The following is a 19,589-nucleotide window of genomic DNA, read 5'->3' on the forward strand; positions in this document are numbered from 1 at the left end:
AAATGACGTAAAAGACCTACATAAAATGTTTCAATCTTCCCAGGAAGCGTGGGAAGTGATAAATTAATCACTAATTCATTTTGATTTGATTCACTTCATTTATTGTAACATGGCCAACATTGCAGTAGGAATGTAACTGAAGGATTTGCGTTCTGGTTACTTATCAATCGGAACTGGAACAGTAAAGATGATCTACTTCTGTTAAATGTTGGCTTTTCAAAAGTTACCTTCTACATTTACTGCAAGAAATGAATCACAGGAGAAACAAACTAAACAAATCTTTTTGATGGTAGTCAGTTGAAGGGAAGGAAGATTCAGAGAGGCAGCAAAGGAAACAAAGAAACAAACACATTTGTAGACAGCAAATATGTTTGCTCTGCTTTGTGCAAGTTAATTAGTTGCTATGTTTCTCAGTTCATGATAAAGCTCCTTACCTTGCCACAGGGTCATTGACAAGTGTGAAAACTGAAACATTTGCTTTCCTTTCCCTATTTATTATACAAGCTGTCAGCCCTGGCTGGTGGTAACACTTTTCTGAGACAGAAGGTTGTGGGTTCAAGCCCCACTCAAGAGACTAGAATGCATAATCTAGGTTGATTTTTCAGTGTGACACTAACACTGTACTGTTAGGGGTGCTGTTGTACTGAGACCCCAACTGCCCGCTCAGGTGGATATAAAAGGCCTCTTGGCACAACACCACGAATTCAAGGGAGTTGTCCTCACCAACAATTATCCCTCAATTAATTGCACTAAAAAAAAAAATTGCATAATCTTTTATCTCATTGTACACGAGGGAAACTTGCTGTGTGCAAATTGGCAGCTGCATTTTCTGTGTTACTTTTCGCCTGGGCATAAATTTAATGAATTGGTGGAAACTAACCAATTTTATTTCTTTTAATTTTAATGATCCACAAAGGCAGCTTTACATCTGGTCGGCAAGTTGAAAACCTACTTCAGCCCTTCGACAAGTGCTTCATCCCCATGAAATGCTTCTGGGGATCTTGTGGTTGTGAAAGATGCTATGCAAATACAATGTTTCTTTTATTGGTAACTTGTTAGCTTTTTGATGGGTTTAAAATAGTGTAAGAGGAATCAGAAGAGTCTAGCATGGTATAAAAGTGATTTTTTTTCACCTTTTGTAGTGATGTGCAGAATAGCCCTATTGAAATTTGCAGTAAATGGATATGGAAGGGAGTGTGAGAGGGAACAGAGGATCAGTGGATGTTGTGTGTGAGGGTTAAGGATAACAATGCACACAAGTTTTGGAAAATTTAATCTTTAGGTTTTTGGGGAGTGGTAGTTCTATTTCATTTCAAGAGACTGCAAGTGCTGCAATTCCTAGAGTGATAATTTGCTGGTTCTGGCTGATGATACATCTTGAGGCTTAAGTATTGCCAGGTGAAATAATGCAGGGTGTGCTATGCATCCAAAAGTACCTCAGAGTAACACTCAATGTTACAAGGGAGCTCAGATTGAATGTTTTGAACAGCAACTACCAAAGTGATAGCTGTGGTCGAGCTTTCAGTAATTTGTTTTGTTAAATGCAAAGAAACTTGACATTCGATGTGTGAGATGGAAAGAGCATACTGAGGATTTTACCAGGAGTTTGCCGAAATTTTAAAAAATCCAACTTTCTTCCCTATTTTTCGATTTCTTCATGTCCAAAAGGAGTTGAATTTTGCTGCTATACAGTTTATGGCCAATGGCAACCCTCTTAGCAAAGCACCCTTCATACACCAGCCTGGTGGTGAGCGTTGCTGGATATTTGATTGTAGAAGGCATCACAGCACATTATAAAATGCATGTATTTGCATAGCAACCAACAGTGAGAACTTGTGGTTCTTCTCCCCATCCCCCACCTCTCCCCTCAAAACCCTCTCTCTGCTCATTTGATGAAGACAATTGGAGAATACCCACTCCTCACCCACTCTGTCACCTGGATGGTATTAGCCAAACAGACACAGACCAGGAAATTAACTTGGGACTTTCCTAGTCTGCATTGTTCAATACTAACAGCAGTCAGTGCACTTTGCGACTGATTCATTGACAGAACTTTACTGTGCATCCAACCTGAACTTGATCTCGAGTGTGACTGGGATAGCGCCTTCCATATAATGAAATACAACTTGGCCAAACTGCCTGAGGATTTCCAGCATTCTCTGTTTTTATTTGCCAAATTCTACTTTGTTTATAACTCTGACATGTCAACTTTAAATAATTGTATTTAATCTTCACATAAATATTGCCTTACCTTGATCTATATTGTGGAAAGTTTAAAGACTAGTTCTCAAATTTTCATCACAAAGGAGTTGAAGCAAATAAGTGCAGAGATGAGTATACAGGAGAATGTTTTAACACTCTGTTGATGAGACTGGTGGCAGTGGTGCAGTGGATTGCAATATTCCTCTATTTAGTTTATCTCTGACCTTGGCTCTAATACAAAGTGAACCGGTGGGAAGAGGAGGTTCTCCTTGCTGATTGCTGACATAATGAATTTGGGCAGTTTCACATCTAGTGATCAGGGTACATAGAGGTGTTTACACTGGAGCTGGCTGACAATTTAACAATCAGGTTCAGAGAGCTGAAAAGATACAGAAGCTCAGAAGTTAAAATGTTCTGCCATGATTACGATGTGAGTCATTGGGTTTACGTGTCTGGTCTGGGTAATGTAGACCATGTCCTGCATTACACCTTGCCCAGAGTAAATCTAAGAACTGGTGATGCTCTCACTGAGTGCAAAGTGGAAAAACATTGTATTCCCCAGAGCTCATTATTTTTACTGTGATAATCACACCTGTACAAGAAAAATACATTTAAATTGCTTTCTAAATATAAACCAGCCGCAGTAGCAACTGTGTATTTTTGCCAGATGTCTTTTTTTCCTTCAGTCTTGGATGTGGGAATTTTATTCTCTGCAAGAAACATTTAACTAAATGAACACCAAAAATAAATTCAGCCAATGTTAAACAGCTTAAAGAAACCATTCAATAATAGCTTTGATAGCTGTTTCAACAGACATCAATCTAACTTAACCTAGAGCATCATAACTCTTTTTCTAACTAAAAAGAACAAGTGTAACCGTTGCTCAATGTTTGCTTATAATAGCTGGCTATAGACTCTATTATTCATGATAATAGGTTCTGCAAAACCTACCACAAAGACTGCTCCCTATTCCATATAGCCAGAGGTTATGGAAAAACGGTTGGAGAGATTTTGGGAGTCAGCAAAATTGTGAATGTCATCATTTGGATAATATTTTGTCACATGATCATACATTGAGAATAGACAGGCTAGTGAAATCAACCCAGTCTGCATTGGGGGCTGCTGAACCAAAGGAAAATAACATGTTTTTCAAATAATTAGTAGTAGCAATAATATATCACAGAAAGATCAAACCCAGTGTCAGTTCTGTCCCATTGCTAATGGAGCATGTGTTTTATTGACATTGGTCTGTACCAGTTTTACCTCTTGCCATCTGGAAAACTGCTGAAACTCATCCATTATTACCAAAGCATTTCCATTCTCCATAATCTTGTGAACACCATTGTAATCCAACAGCGCATATGTAGCTTGAAGTAGGACTTCCAACTCTCAGGAATGTCCCTTCTTCCTTGAGTAACTTGTGTAAAATATTCTCCCGATGATATTATCCTTGTTATCTTTTCACTAACTGGGCTTCTTTTTTTAACAGTGACTTCCTGCTGGATAACCTCTTTGTCTAAGCATCTCGCTTGTAGCTAGGATATGAAAGTCATGTTAATGCAATCTCTTGAGACTGTGCCAAGCTGGTGTAAATTGTGACTTAGCTGTAAAGCTTTTAAGATGTTTTTAGCTCATGGCTTTACTGGAAACATTGCTGAGTGGCTAGCTGTTAATGGAACAGCTGACACCTTTAAAGTGAAATTAGATAAGAACCTTGAAGAGGGACACATTGGATATGACAGCCAGGACAAGAGGAATGTAAATTAAATTGACCTATAGAGGCAGATTTAGTCCTTCAGTGTTAGGGCATAATAGCTTGGTGAACTGAAGTATCTATGGCAAATTCAGTCAGGTGTCTTACGATTTTCTAGCTATTGACATTCATATAAAAATTGGAGACAGCTTGTTGTCTGAATCTGTGATAGGCCCCAGACTTGTCACAGCAGGTAAAAGAGGCAGCCAGCACAGTGCCCGAACAAAATATTTTGTGATATTTTAAAATGCCTTCTTGGTGGATCCTAGCCAAGCAGCACTCAGAACCTGCTTGCACATGACCTTTTTCTCTATTTGACCTGAGATTCCCTCCACATCATGGGAAGACATGGACGCATTCTACAGCCAACCCGCTCTTTCTGATGGAGAGACGCAGCAGCACTCTCACTTTTCGCAATGTCCAATACACTTTGGCTTCTGTACTATTCATGGTTTCCTTGTCAACCAAGTCATATAAACCCTTCCCCTTTGCTGTAACATGTTTCATATAAAAACAATGGGCAGGGTTTTCCTCACTGGCTTTGGGATTCTGACATCGGGACCAAATTGGGAGTCCCAGGTTCGTACATGTTGATAGTGAGACCAGGCAATCTCCCTGGAGGTGGCCTCCTAACTGGGGCCTTAATAGTTTTAATTGGCTGCCCGTCTCCCTAGCCAGTGGGAATGAATGGGGAACTATCCTCACACAGCTCCCCCTTATTTTCCAGCCCCACCCCCACAAAGCCACACCCCTCCCCCCCCCGCCCCCCAACCCACCACCACTAAGCCCGCAGCATGGGGCTGGGAAAATTCAGCCCAATATTATAAAGAGAATTAGCTATGTTGTTGCATAACATTTGCTGCAAAGGGCTATGGGCCTATTGTAGGCTAAAAAGAAACTTTAAAATAATTTCTCTCCCAAATCAGAAGAGAAAGAACAGGATTAATGTTCAGTTCTGAGAAAGGAAAGGTTGAAGTTTAATTGACCACTTTCACACCTTTGGGTGATCCTGATGATGATGTTTTCATCTGGCTTTGAGTTACTGTATTCAAGAGAAAGAGCTAAGAATGTGGCACTGTCTAGAAAAGACTTCTAAATGGAAATAGTGTATGAAACTCTGCTGCTGGTATTTTTTGTGGGCTTCTTGCATATCCCCAACTCCCAACAATAAACACAGAACTATGCTGCTTTACAATAGGTAGGAGTCTGCAGCCTGAGAGAAACAAAAAGATTCTTACACTTGGAGACCTTTAAATAATGGTCAGTAGATGTATCTGAAATCCTGTAAAGTATGTAGGAGAAGGGACTCGGGGAGCGCAGCTGAATGTCGATTTGGTCTGATTCAGTAACTGAGAAAAAAAAATCGAGATGAGGAAGAATTTCTTCACTCAGACGGTGATGAATCTTTGGAATTGTCTACCTCAGAGGGCTGTGGAGGTGCAGTCATTGAGTATATTCAAGACAGAAATCAATAGATTTTCATTTATTGTATCATGGGACATGGTGATAGTGCGGGGAAAATGGCATTAAGGTAGAAGATCACCCATGATCTAGTTGAATGGCAGATCAGGCTTGAGGGGCCGAATGGTCTATGCCTGCTCTGATTTCCTATGCTCCTAAATTCCTAAACGGAACTAGATCTTGACAGGAGATGAGGCAATGTAGCAAAGTGAGGCCACTCCTCGGGAAATAGCCAATGCGCATTTCCATTTCTGGAATTACATGAGCTGTCCCGTGACCTTTTTGGAAGAATTCATTGTTGTAATATTTTTAGCTTTTCCTGCTGAATTTAGGGCAGTGCTAAGCTTCAGAGACAAATCAGCACATGAACTACTCAATAGGAATGCTGTAGAAACTAAACCCGTATATCATTTCCAAGTTGTCTAGAGATTTATTTTTGCACCTTTTTTTGCTTTCCAAAAATACACAATGACGCAAATACCTGTGTTAAAGTTACTTTTTAAAAACTCCTAATTGAGAGAAGTCTAAGTGCAAGCCTGGCTCAATTGTGACACTCTTGTCGTAGAGGTTTGTGGATTTAAGCCCCATTCCAGAACCTGAACACATGATCTAGTCTGACACCCCTGAACAGTGCTTCACTGTTGGAAACTCTCTTTTGATGTTTGCGGGAATGAAAATACAACCTTCCGGGTCTCTTTTTTCCAGACTGGGTTCACGGAGCCAGGAAATTTCCCGACTCTGTGCACTTGACTCAGGAGTGAAAATCCGGGCCTGGGGCTTAGAATGTTGGGGTGTTCTGCGGGAATGTGAGTTAATTAAGCTTGCCTAAGGGTGATAAGGGTAACCATACACCTTAAAGCTTGCTTGATTTCCTTACGTTTTTGGGCAAGTATTTCCCAAGGCTTTCTCTTGACGACAATTTAGTTTTCATCTTTGGCTAGCTTTACTAATACTGGTGGAACATGGTGCACACGTGGGCCTGGTAGGTCTCTGCTCCCCTTTTGAATGTTCATTTTGTGTGATGTCAGGTAGAGTGATGGACATGCTGGTGAGTTTAACCTTAACAGAAGGAAAGGAAGGACTTGCATTTATATAGCTCCTTTTACAACCTCATGACATCCCAAAGCACTCTACAGCCTACAAGTACTTTTGAAATAGTGTCACTGTTGCCTCCATTTCTATATCATGGGCAATAATGGCCAGAATGAGCAATTGGACTTCATGCCCTGCTAGAAATGTAGTGGATCAAAATTTATTCACTCTGAGTTTGAAAGTTTGTTCCATAAAAAGTTAGTGTTACAATATTGTTTCTATTGCAAATAATTCCGCAAAGGTAGAAGTAACTTTTAAAATCAACAGAAAATGCTGTTTTTTGAGCTCAGCTTATAAAGGTAGCTATGACTCACTGAGTAACTGAAGTAGGAATTTGACATATGTTAATACTGATGCTAATGCAGACGGCTGAGTATTACTCACTGTGCATTAGAAGGTCCTTGTGCCATCTATTTTCTGAACATTATCTCGAGCACCTGTCAGGTGGAGAATGTTGATGTTCTCTTGAGATCCCAATCTGACATTGAGTTCTGAAAATCCGCTACGTTTGAGCTGCTGAACATGAATGTATATCTGAGTTTATCGCAGGCTCAGAAGTGTGAAAGATGTCCCATCGAATACTAAATAATAATTCTTTTGTCCTTTTTCAGGGGTGTATGAGCATCTCTGTGTTGTTTGACAAAACACTCGTTTCTCACTGGGATAAACAGATGGTGTCAGTGTGTGTTTTTTTGTACTTTATTCCAGTTAATTTATTTTAGCTAGGATGCACCCACACACTTCATGTACCTTGAGCTGTCTACAGTTCTGTGGTTGGAGCATTAATCTAGCTCAATAATTCAGAATAAACACCAAAGGTTAGGCATCTAAGGTAAAGGTGTGTGAGAGTGAAGTGTGGGGACATAGGGTTTAATCATTGGTTCCATGAGGTCTAGACCTTGTGCTACTATAATGAAGAGCAAGTGAAGGGGAGTTACTGTCCCCACACTTGGCAGAATTCAATGAGGGCAACAGGGGGCCTGACGCCTGCCACCAAAATCGGCAGCACTTCTGTCGACCCGATCTCCAGGAACCCCGAGGTAATGAAGTCTCTTATTCGTAGCTGGAACCCTGCCACTGGGACCCCTCAGGGAGGAGTTTAATTGCTGCACCTCTCCCTTGGGGAAAAAGGCAGACAGGGGCTCAGTTGAAAGGTGGCATTTCCAAAAGAGCAGCTTTAATTTTTGTGCTCCAGTCTTGCAGTGAGACTTGTACCCACAACCATTTGGCTCAGGGGTGAGTAGGCGACCAATTGAGCCACAGCTGACAGCATTTGCTTTTCCGTTTTTATTACTGTTTGGGCTTGCTCACAATTAACTTGTGTTTATAGCAAAAAGGACAGATTCAGTAAGCAGACCCATGACTCCTATGAATCATAACTTACATCTGTATGTGTCCTGTGAGTGGGACTAATAACAAACCTTCAGTATGGTTTATCACACTGGAGATCACATTTAATATTCAACCTGTTCACCTGTTTATTATACTGCCAGAGCATTGAGAAAACTAAATCCATCATTGAATAGAACTACCCAGGATTGGAAAGGATTCCTATCTCTGCTCAACTCATTGACCACTGTCCTAAGAGTTATCATACAATTTCATTTTCTTCAGATGCCGAATGTTCATGACGCTACTTTTGCACTAACAAGGAGAGTATCTCTTATTTGAGGTTCCTTAAGTGTGTCTGCCCAGAGTGCCTTAGATCAATGTATTGCTCTGCTTCAACTGAGTAGCTAAGAGTCTGTGGTAGTTGCACATCATGGGTTAAGCCCAAAAGAACCATGCATAAGGCTAAATTACCACAGAAAGGATATGGCCACACTTACTCATTGATCACTCAAGCCTCGACAATAGTAAAGTCACAAACAAACATAAACCACAACTTCGAAATAAAAACAGAAAAGTGCTGGGATAAACAGATCCATCAGCATTTGCAAGGAGAAATGACAGGTTAATATTTTGAGCTTTTGCTAGCAATGAAAACTGAAAGATAACTTTTAGGTCGCAAGGGGGAAGAACAGCAATTATAGAAAGGAAGTTAATGAATTGATTGATCTGCAAACTGCAGGAATCTGATGAATGATGTAAAAGATCAACTCCTGAAGCAATCGAAAGATATTAAAAGAGCAAATGTCAAAAACCAAAGGAGAAATACACGCAAGAAAAAAGGCAAAAAAACATGAGAAATTTGGAAGGTAGTTACAGGCACAAGTCTGAAATGAGAGTAAAGAATCAGGAATAAATGCTAGTTCTAGCAGCCCTAAAAAGCAAACAAATACACAAGCCAGTGCTATGGGTATAGACCCACTTCTCCACCAGAATTGTATCCTGATAAACAATCCAAATTGAAATGTTATTAAAACCAACATTCAGCCCACAGGGCTGCAGAATGCACAGAATGATTAGATACTGTTCCTACAGCTTGCATTTATCATGGATGAAATACCGTAGGAGGTTAAACACAGAGAGGCGAGAGTGGGAATGGGAAGTGGGGGGTTAGAATAACGAGCCTCAGAAAGATTGGGGTCACACCTGCAGACAGAGTGGAGGTTTTTGACAAAACCCTTGTCAATTCTACAGTTGGTGGCCTGCATCTTGAGCAGAGAAGACAGTATACTTGATTAGAGGAAATGTGTTTTCAAAGCAGAGGAATGTTTGAGACCCTGGCAATATTATGGAAGAATGTGAATAACCTGGTGTTTCATCTGGAACAGAAAATAGCCAGGGAGGGGAAACTGGAATGGTGGAAGAATGGGAAACTATTTCTTGGAAGGAAGGAGTTCTCTATAAAGTAAAGAAGAAGGAAGAAGAAGGAAAGGAGGACATCCTTGATTCATGCAATAGGTTGTGGAAATAAGGACAGGTAATCTGGGGCAATCAAGAAGTTGTGGGGTGGAAGATTGTTGAGAAGATGGTGAAAGCAAAGGCACAGAAAATCATACCAATGTGACCAGATGTCTTACCGACCACAATTGAGAGGAAACCTAGGATGAGGAAAGAAGTCATTTCAGAAGCTCTGGTACTGAAATCAGAGTCATCAGACCAAAAATGCCAGGGATAAAGAAATTGGGTGAATGAAATAGTCTTTAGAAGAAATGGTGGGAAAAGAAGTATAAGCTAAGTTGTGAGAGTTGATGCTTTTTCAACAGATGTCTGTATCAGAAAGTCAAAAAGGGGCCCTGATTAGTTCAGTATCCAATTGTTCTGTCTTTGATTATGTGAGCCTGGCAACTGATCTATGCTCACTGTGCTAGTTGGTTAAGTCTGGGTGTTGATTCAAAGCAAAGCTAAGTTGTTGGCATGAATGCGGACAGTTTGTGATTGCAGAGATATTTTAAAACTCTTGTAAATAAACCTGTTGCACTTAAGAAACTAGTATCACCCTCTGCATTGCTCTGAGGCAAATCAAATATATAAAACACACAACAAGTAGGTCAGAATAATAAACATACACATCTTCCAAAAAGACAGATGTAGCTAGAACCCACATGGATTCCTGTAGCAACCACCTCTTATTTGGAAGTAGTAAGTGAAGTTAAGAAAGGTTGTTAAACGAGAACAAGTTCAGGCAAGTGGTGGAGGGTAGTGATAGATCTGGATGGATTGGGCCGCTGTTAAAAGAAGAGGCGGAGAATGTGGTGTTATAATGATATAATGCCTTGGGCTTATTTATTGTACAAGACAGAAGACACCAATCACTCCTAGGGGATTGGCTAAACACATTGTGGGTTCATTTATTATGATTAGGCACATGAGAACAGTTACACATAGGTATAAAGCTTGAAGGCATCAGGGCTGTGCGTGTGAGCTATGCAGCAAGCAAAAGTGAAACTAAGACTGTATCACATGGCATATTTCCCTTCTAATGGTGTCATGCTAATTTCCCTTAAACGCAAATTACAACAGAGGGCGATCTGAAGAGTGTCCTCTTGAGGTGAAAACATAGAAGGACGTTATGAAAAAGAGCTGATGGAGGCTGGAAAGCTTGAAATCATCTAATCAGCAGCAGAGCCAGAAGATTTTTTGAATTAGGTGGGCAGAGAATGGACAAGGCAGAGAATAGTATTGGAAAAAATTATTTTTTGTAGAACAAGAACAAGTGGAAATATTTGGTCTAGCAGGCCAGTATTGTTTGGGGATTAGGTATAAATGAGATATATGGGGTTGGGAAACTGAAGTTAGAGGCAGTAGGGGAGAATTACCTTAAGAGAATAGTCACAAAGAAATGGCAGTTTGGTGTTTCATAGTAGGATCACAGTCATGAACAATTCAATCATCTCTTATATCTGAATAGATATCGTGCAAAAAGACTTCAAACATCTGAGTGTTTTATGAATTTCAAGTACAGTGAGATGCAGTTCAGAAAATCAATAGGACTTGCCTTGTCAGGCGATCAAATGTCTCTTTGTCCACAATAACAAATTGAAAATAGCAGACACATCAAACTAATGGGGCAATTCTAGTAATCACCATTGTAATGGGAATTGGAGAATTGGAGAATTAAGCTACAAAAGCACCATGTATGTGTGAATGAATGCCTGTGTTAATGTGCAATACTTCCACTATTAAAGTATACAATAGAATTTTTACATCCAACCCAAAAATGGAAAAATGGATTAGCATGTCGCTTATCATTCTGAATTGTAACAGTGTAGACATAACGGAACATAAGAATTAATATGGAAGCTTCTAATATATTGCACTGGCAAATATGTTGCCCTAGGCCTATGCATTCTGGTGAAATGATGTGGGTTCCTCTGTGCCTTACCACATGACCTCAGCAACACACCTCTAAACAATGACAGCTTGCATTTATATAGCACCTTCAATGTAGTAAAACATCCCAAGGCACTTCACAGGTTTGATGTCAAACCACATAAGGCGATATTAGGACAGGTGAGCAAGGCGGTAGGTTTCAAAGATTGTCTTAAAGAAGAAAAGAGAGATAGAGAAGCTGAGAGGTTTAGGGAGGGAATTCCAGAGCTTAAGCCCTTGGCAGCTGAAAACATGGCCTCCAATGGGGGCTGATTAAAATTGGGGATGATCAAGAGGTCAGAATTGGAGGAGTGCAGATATCTCACAGAGAAGTAGAGGGGATTACAGAGATAGTGAGAGGTGCGGCTACAGCAGGATTTGAAAACACAGATAAGTATTTGAAAATCAAGGCATTGCCCAAGTGAGAGCCAAAATGAGCATGGGGCTATGCATCAGTGGGAGTTAGTGTGAGCCAGGATATGGGCAACAATGTTATGAATGAGTTTAAGTATATGGTGAGTTGAAGATGGGAGTTTCATCCTGTGTACCTTATTTTAATAGTTAAAATAGGTAAATAGTTTAAGTCGCATTGCGACTTCCCTTCCGCATTCCATTTATCTGCTTTCTTGATTATCTGCCAGAACTTTTGTGGGACACAACTTATCATTGCACCATTGCACAGTCGGTAACATCAATCTCCTTCTGCCTGACCTAATTATTTTTGGTTTGAGTGCATTCCATTGTGTGGATTTTCTTTGAATGATTTTATTTGAACGCAACTGACCTCATTGGAGACAAACTGTTTGGAGGTGATGCTGAAGCCAGCAGTGTAAGACAGCTGAATAGTCACTTACCTGGAGTGCGTCAGTGGCATTTGTCATTTTAACTAAGTTTGCTCATTCACCTCCCACATGCTCGTATACTTAGTAATCAGGCTAAGCTAGTTCCATGTTTATGACATTATTCAAATTCTGAAACAGAATTCAAAATGTAAAAACAAAATAATCCTGAAAAGAATCTGAAAGAATTAACTGCTCTTTGCGGGTGGTGTGCTACAGTACATTTAGGAAGTCTGAGTTGCTGTGGCAATGTACACATTTACATGCATTTTGTAGCCTGGAGCTATGGATAGTGATGGTAGAGGCTCCAATTTACTTTCCATCGCATGGCTGACCAGGAATCTCTCCCACTCTGACCACCTGCCACTGGTGTTGGAAAGATTTGCAGGTTGATATGCAATCTGTTAAGGGGTTTTGTGGCGCAGTGGGTAGTGACCCTGCCTCAGAGTCAGAAGCTCCGGGTTTGAGTCCACTCCAGGACCTGATGGCCAAGGAGGGTGCGTTTATAACAAAGCCAAGCAGATTTAGTATCAACCTGTAAATCCTTCCAATATGTACCAATGGTAGGTGGTAAGAGTGGGAGAGATTCCTGGTCTGCTGTGTGATGGAAAGAACAATGGAGGTACAGCAAGCAATTAGAAAGACTAATGGTATGTTAGCCTTAATTGCAAGGCAATTTCAGTACAGGAGTAGCAAAGTCTTGTTTCATTGTATAGACCCTTGGTAGACTGCACCTGGAGTACTCTGTGCAGTTTTGGTCCCCTTACCTTAAGAAGGATGCGATTGCCATAGTGGGAGTGCAATGAAGGTTCACCAGGCTTATTCCTGGGGATGACAGGACTGTCATATGAAGAGAGATTGGAGAAACTAGGGCTGTATTCTCTGGAGTTTTGAAGAATGGGAGGTGATCTCATTGAAACCTACAAAATACTGAAAGGAATAGACAGGTTAGATGCAGGTACGATGTTTCCCCTGTTTGGGGAATCTAGAACCAGGGGAAAACATTTCAAAATAAGGGGAAAACCACTTAGGACTGAGATGAGAAGGATCTTTTTTTACTCAGAGGTTTGTGAATCTTTGGAATTCTCTACCCCAGAGGGCTGTGGAAGCTCAGTCACTGAGTATGTTTAAAGCAGAGACTGACAGATTTCTAAATACCAATGACGCAAAGGGATATGGGGACAGCATGGGGGGAAAAAGGCATTGAAGTGGATGATCAGCTATGATCGTATTGAATGGCGGAGCAGGCTCGATGGGCTGAATGGTCTACTCCTGCTCCTATGTTCCTATGAGCTTCTACCATCACTACCAGTAGCTCCATGAATGTAAAAAGTACATGTTACCACAGCAACCAAACTCTCTGAGTGAACTGTAACACGCCATCACACTCAGCATATTTGGTTGGTGTTATGAACTCACCTTCCTTGGACCTCAATTCTTGGGATCGGTCTCAAACCTGGAGCTTCTGGCTCAGAGGCTGGGATGCTCCCCACTGCGCCACAGGGCCAGCTGCTCTTCATCCATTTCGATATTTTTTCTTAAATGACACTGATCATTGAATTACCTCTTTGCTTTAGCAAACATATTTAATTTAATCGCCGCAGTACTTGTCTCATATTTAATACACTTGCAGCATGACATTGGGAGTGAATGCAGGTTTACCGTGTAGCTGCAATGATGTTCTCTGCCAGGTGCCTCCCAAAGGGTGGGGGAGGAAGTAGGGGGAGATTGTCCTCAAGTGTTGTTTATTCAACTTAGTGACTGGGCTAAATGTTATTAGAGGTGATTTTGGCAGGCATGCTGTCTCTGCCCCTTTCTGAATGTGAATGCAGACCATGAGCCCAGATTCTAAATAAGGGGAGTATAAAAATGCTTGCATTTTAGTAGCAACTTTCCACAGTGGCCGCCAGATATCCCAAACTTCTTTACAGCCAATGAAGAACTTTTGAAGTGTGGTCACGGTTGTAATGTAGCAGCCAATGTACACACAGCAAACTCCCACAAACAGCATCGTGATGGTAACCAGATAATCTTAAGGGATACATATTGGCCAGGACACCAGGGATAACACCTCTACTCTCCATGGTATCTTTTACATTTATCTGAGAGGACAGGTCAGGCCTCAGATTAACATCTCGCCTGAATGACAGGACCTCCAGCAGTGCAGCATTCCCTCAATACTGCACTGAAGTGTCAGCTGTGATTTTTGCACTTCCCAGAGTGGGGCTTGATCTCTCAACCATCTGACTCAAGAGGTGAGATTGCCACCCACTGAGCCACAGCTGACACTGAGCAGCTGGCAGTTTGCTTACATCTTTTTTCACATAACCATTATAGAATTTTAAGATCCACACTGAGTTCTGTATTTCCAATTTAGAAGCAGAGACTGGAATTTTTTAAAAAAATGTAAATGTTCGTTTTATTTAATGGACCACTAAACTGTATCTTCATGCTATTAATATCTAATATAATGTTTGCATTTGTCTATTATGTCAAAGCATCTCTAATGTGTTACAACTAATTCACAATGAATTGCTTTTTTGAGTGAAGGGAATGTCCTGCAGACAATTTTCATGCAGCCAAAGCCCAAACATCAGTCAGGCTACAGATCTGGTTTTTTTCGGTCTTGTTAATGAAAAATGCTGATTGGGCCACAGAGAGAGTCTTGGAGTAATCCCTGGGGCTGAATTTTCCCCCCTTCAGGGTGGGTTGTGCGGGGGCGGGCAGGAGCGAGCGTGATCCCGATCGGGGGTGCACACTGCCATTTTACGTGGGTGGGCCAATTAAGGCCCGCCCAGCGTGACGCACACCTGGAAGAGCTGTGCGCTCCCTGTGCAGGTTGGGGGGAATCCCTGAGTCGGGGCCTATGCGCATGAAAGAGTTCAGAAATCTCCCTGAGGCATGGAGGTGCCTCAGGGAGATTAGTTTAAGTCTGGAAAAATGTAATAAAGGTCAAAAAAAATTTTAAGGACATGTCCCCTCGTGTAAAACTGTCACATGAGCTGGGACATGTCCATTAACTTTTTCAAAAAATGCTATTTAATTAATGAACCCTTCACGAGACTTCATCCCGCCCGTGGATGAGGTTTCATGAAAAATGCGAAGGCCGCCTGGGCTCTTCAACTGCCGCCAACCTTAAGGTTGGACGGGCAGCTTTCTTAACAACTTTAATCTCTTAGTTAGTGGCCTTAATAGGCCTTTGACTGTTCGGCGAGTGCACAGCTGAGTTGTCTGCACCACCCCCTGAACTGACAATCTAAATGATGCGCGGTGACATCAGGACACCTGCCCGACATCGCCGCCCGTTATTTTAAGCAGGCCCCGCCCCCACTCGCCGACGGGAAAATTCTTCCCCTGGTTAGTGTTCCTGACACAGGGTCCAATCTTAATCTTTAGTTTTGTGCAGATTCTAAAAAGGAGTCTGTACAAGTAGCAGAGATCTTGTAAGACAATTTTGCTGATATTCACAACAGTTTGTTCTAATCCAGCTTGTTGGCTTCCAAACTAAACAAATCTAGAACACCAATTTTAACTTTTAGTTGAACTTCAAAGTGAGAATTTGAGGTGACGGAGAGAATTTTGAGTTTGGGAATAGCTGGGAAACTGCTGGTTGTGCATTGGCTACCTGTTTTCCATCAGTGGATATGAAAATTAGACAGGGTGTGTAATGGGCAGATGAGGCTGAATTTTACACTGGTGGCAGGGCCCTACCCTCCCAACATAAGAGTTGGTGGCAAGCCCATCTCCTCTTGGTCGGATCACCTGCAGCCATTTTACAGCCATTGGGCCGCTAATTGGCTCAAGGCAGGTCTTCCACCGCATCGGAGAGGAAACCTTGTTCCTGAGAGCTGAGTTGGCCAGCCAGAGGGCTGGCAGTTCTCTTGTCCCAGTAGCGCCACCAGGAATAGTGGCCACTGCTGGGACCGCAGGCAGTCCCGAAGAGGACACACCAATGCAGCCTGAACTTAAAGATAAGTCCAGGGTCTCGCTGGGGCCAGACTGGAAGGCCCCTGGAAGACCCTGGGCTGGGGGCGCCAGGTTCAGGGCAGAGGGGGAGAAAGACCTCGAGAACGTCCAATGGATACATCGCACCCGAAAAGGAGGCACTGCCCCACCCCCTCAGTTGCCTGGTCACCCATCCATCAGGATTCACCAGGCGGCCTATCCTGCTGTGGGTAAAACCCTAGAGGCGGCAGGAGGATGTCCTTACGCAACCATCAATTGGTCATTTAAGGGCCTCAATTGTCCCATGGGTGAGCAGGCTGCTCTACACCTCCCCTTCTGCTTGTAAAACCGCAGCCAGCGTGGGCAGGGGCAGGTTGGTGGTGGGTATGGCACCACTACCATGCTGCCCAATTTTATGCCCCCCCCATCCCCACCTGCCATCGCACACCCCCACAAACCACCCCCAGGGACCCATAAAATTCCAGCCATGATTTCCAACCACCAGTTTTTTGCCCATGTCCAAATTCAAAATGGCTCCCAACGTGTATGTTACAAGTCGCTTTTATATCGGTCGTGACCCATACAGTAATTTTGTCCTGTTCAACTTAAAACCAAGTTTAAAATTTGGATCGAAGTGTGAAACCATCTGAGTTAATGTGAACTTACCCATTGTTGGCACCATGGATCCTGAAGTCTCATTTTAGAGAGTTCATCAAATGAATGCTGCTGTCACCTGTATTGCTGCTTTCAGCTTGAAAGGAATGAATATTGTAGGAGAAGCAGATCTTTTGTTATTTTAATTTTTTGAGAACTCTTCAAATGAAACAAGGGAGTGCCCACATCAAATGCAGTGGACCAATTGGAGCTTTATATAATGCCCATTTCAAGCCCCTTTATGAAATTGGTTCCCAAGTGAGTGCAGCAGATGTCACGGGGTGGTGAAAGGGATGGGAAAGAGGATTTAGTCATTCTGCTCCTGCTATCATGTTGTGGGACAGTCTGAATGGGGATTAACTGGTCTTTCCCTGCCTGTCAATTTCATACCTATCTGTGCTGTGATCAGTTTTCTTCGGTGAAAAGCAGTTGAACCAGCAGAGTACTTCTGTATAGTTTATGTATAGTTGATGTCAGTGAATTTAGCATGATGTTCAGTTTTAGTGTACAGACTTACAGTCACGCTCACTAATAAAAATATCAGCATTCATTGTAAACCATTAGAGCTGTGTTTTTCTCACAGATTGAACATTACTGTGCAGTAACATTGAATGGGTACATATTAATAAGCTAACCACATGATTTTAGGAAATTAAAGTTTTCATTAATATTTTCGGATTGAAAATTTCCAATTGTTCTCTTCCATTTTGAATTTCCAGACAGTAATTTTATCCTTGCAAATGCTCAAGTCTACCGGGGCTTTCCCATTGTCTACTGCTCAGATGGATTCTGCGACCTTACTGGCTATGCTCGCACTGAAGTCATGCAGAAAAATTGTGGGTGCCGATTCCTGCATGGAGCAGAGACTAATGACCACGTTTCCGTGCAGATTGAGAAGGCGCTCGACAGCAAGCAAGAGTTCCAAGGGGAAGTGCAATTCTACAAGAAATCTGGTAAAATGTTCAGTGTTGACAAGCGTTGTGCATTCATCTACACACATTTCATGACTTACGATAAACTCATACTACATTTCATCAACTAGTCAAAATAATGAATAAATTTAGGCAATGTTCACACAGAGTAGAATTGCCAATTCTCCAGGATTAGCCTGGAGTCTCCAGGAATTGAAGATCAATCTCCAGGACTCCCTGGAGAAAAATCATTGGGACATTAAAAAAGATTTTATTTTGTAATTTTCTTTGGAGAGAAAAAAGACTGCCTGACAGTCAAGCATCATCCAATTGACCAAAGAGTCTTTTTGCATTTCAATTGGCATAGGAAGACAGTGGGCCAGGATGGAAGTGTTGGTTGGCGAATGGCAAGAGTGTGGGGTCATGTGATGAAACCTCCAGGAATGCATTTAATCACAGAAAATGTTGGTAAAACTCAGCAGGCCTGATAGCATCTGTGGAGAGAGAAACAAAGTTGACGTTTCGAGTCCATATGACTGAAGAAAACCATATGGACTCAAAACGTTAACTCTGTTTCTCTCTCTACAGACGCTATCAGACCTGCTGAGTTTTTCCAGCATTTTCTGTTTTTGTCATGCATCTATTCACAGTTGGCAACCCTAAGTATAATATATGGCCAAATGTGTGAGAGGATATTGCACAGTGTAATGGACCCGGGCTATCTAGCATGGTCAACACAAAGGAAGCGTTTTATTGGCGTCTACGTTTCAGACAATCGTGTATCTTGCTAGAAAATGCCATCTCGCTGCATGTTTCGAATATACCCCAGACAACCTTAAATTTTCCCGTGATGTCAACTGCTGTATTTTGAAGAGAGTCCCCTGGATAAACCGGATAATTCTTCTTGCACCTATCCTCGTCACCAAAGCTGGTTGGAGCAGTGTCGCTCTATCACTTGTCCACGTTAGTGTTTTTTTTAGTTCTTACATTTTGGACCATTACATGTTCCGACTATCCTCATCCCTAAACAACCTCTCCAAAAGCTCAAAACTCGTACAAAGCATTTTTGAGCCTTTGGGAACAAAGCTTCCAACATTTTTATCGTTGAAGATGGTATTATTCTGTGGGGCTCTCTTAATCCTGCTCCCTGTACAAAGTTCCAGCAGTGTCAGCATTGTATTTAATTGACATTTGTGAGCAGTATCATGAGGCTGGCTCATTGTTCTTCCAGCACACAACTTTAGCTGAGATTGCTGAATCGACCCTCATCATGCTCACTCTGTCCAGTGTCTATGTTTTATCATCCTATGATGGACTAATTTTTCTCAATGTCATTCCATCACCAATAGCCATTGATTCCCTCCTCTAAGGAACGCTATCTTCCATTCCTACTTACCGGAAAAAAATCAGAGTTTTAAGTTTCTCAATAATCTGCAGTCCCACTTTTCTCAATGGATATCGACCTGGCTACCTTTTAAAGATGTCAAATGACTTGAATCAAATTCCTTCTCCAGGAATCCTCGTTGCAGTGATTAAGTTCAGTTACTAAGCCTTTCTGGATCAGAGAGTCCCCTCGTGTTTGGCATCATCCTAACCCTTTTCGAATGCATCTGTATTGTTTTCAAGTCGGGGCAATGAAAACTATTTGACATACTCTAGAATTGGCCTCAGCATTGATCTGTAAGCTGTAACTTTTGAATCCTGTTGTCATTCAGGATTCCTGTGCCCTCCGGAAGCCTATGGGATATGCTTCCTGCATCTTTCAGAGACGTCGGAGGGATGTTCCCTCTGTGATATACAAAGGCTGTTGAATGAATGACTTTGCCACATAATTTTATTGACTTAACTGCAAAAGCCAATCACTGCGGATGCTGGAAATCTGAAATGTTTTAGCAAATGCTGGAAATGCCGAACCGGTTAGGCTGCATCTGTAGAGAGAAACAGAACAAACGTTTCAGATTGATGACCTTTTGC

The 19,589-nt window shown here is 41.8% G+C and overlaps 1 protein-coding gene across 1 annotated transcript in view; it reads left to right on the forward strand.

Annotated features, from left to right (window-relative positions):
* The window catches only part of kcnh4b (potassium voltage-gated channel, subfamily H (eag-related), member 4b), a 156,215-nt gene that overhangs the window by 32,138 nt on the left and 104,488 nt on the right, over positions 1-19,589 (forward strand). Inside the window, exon 2 of the mRNA XM_078529140.1 lies at positions 17,424-17,657. Coding sequence (XP_078385266.1) covers positions 17,424-17,657 — 234 coding nt within the window. The remainder of the gene's footprint in view (positions 1-17,423; positions 17,658-19,589) is intronic.

This window comes from Cetorhinus maximus, chromosome 25 (assembly GCF_964194155.1).
Source record: "Cetorhinus maximus chromosome 25, sCetMax3.hap1.1, whole genome shotgun sequence".
Lineage (NCBI taxonomy): Eukaryota > Metazoa > Chordata > Chondrichthyes > Lamniformes > Cetorhinidae > Cetorhinus > Cetorhinus maximus.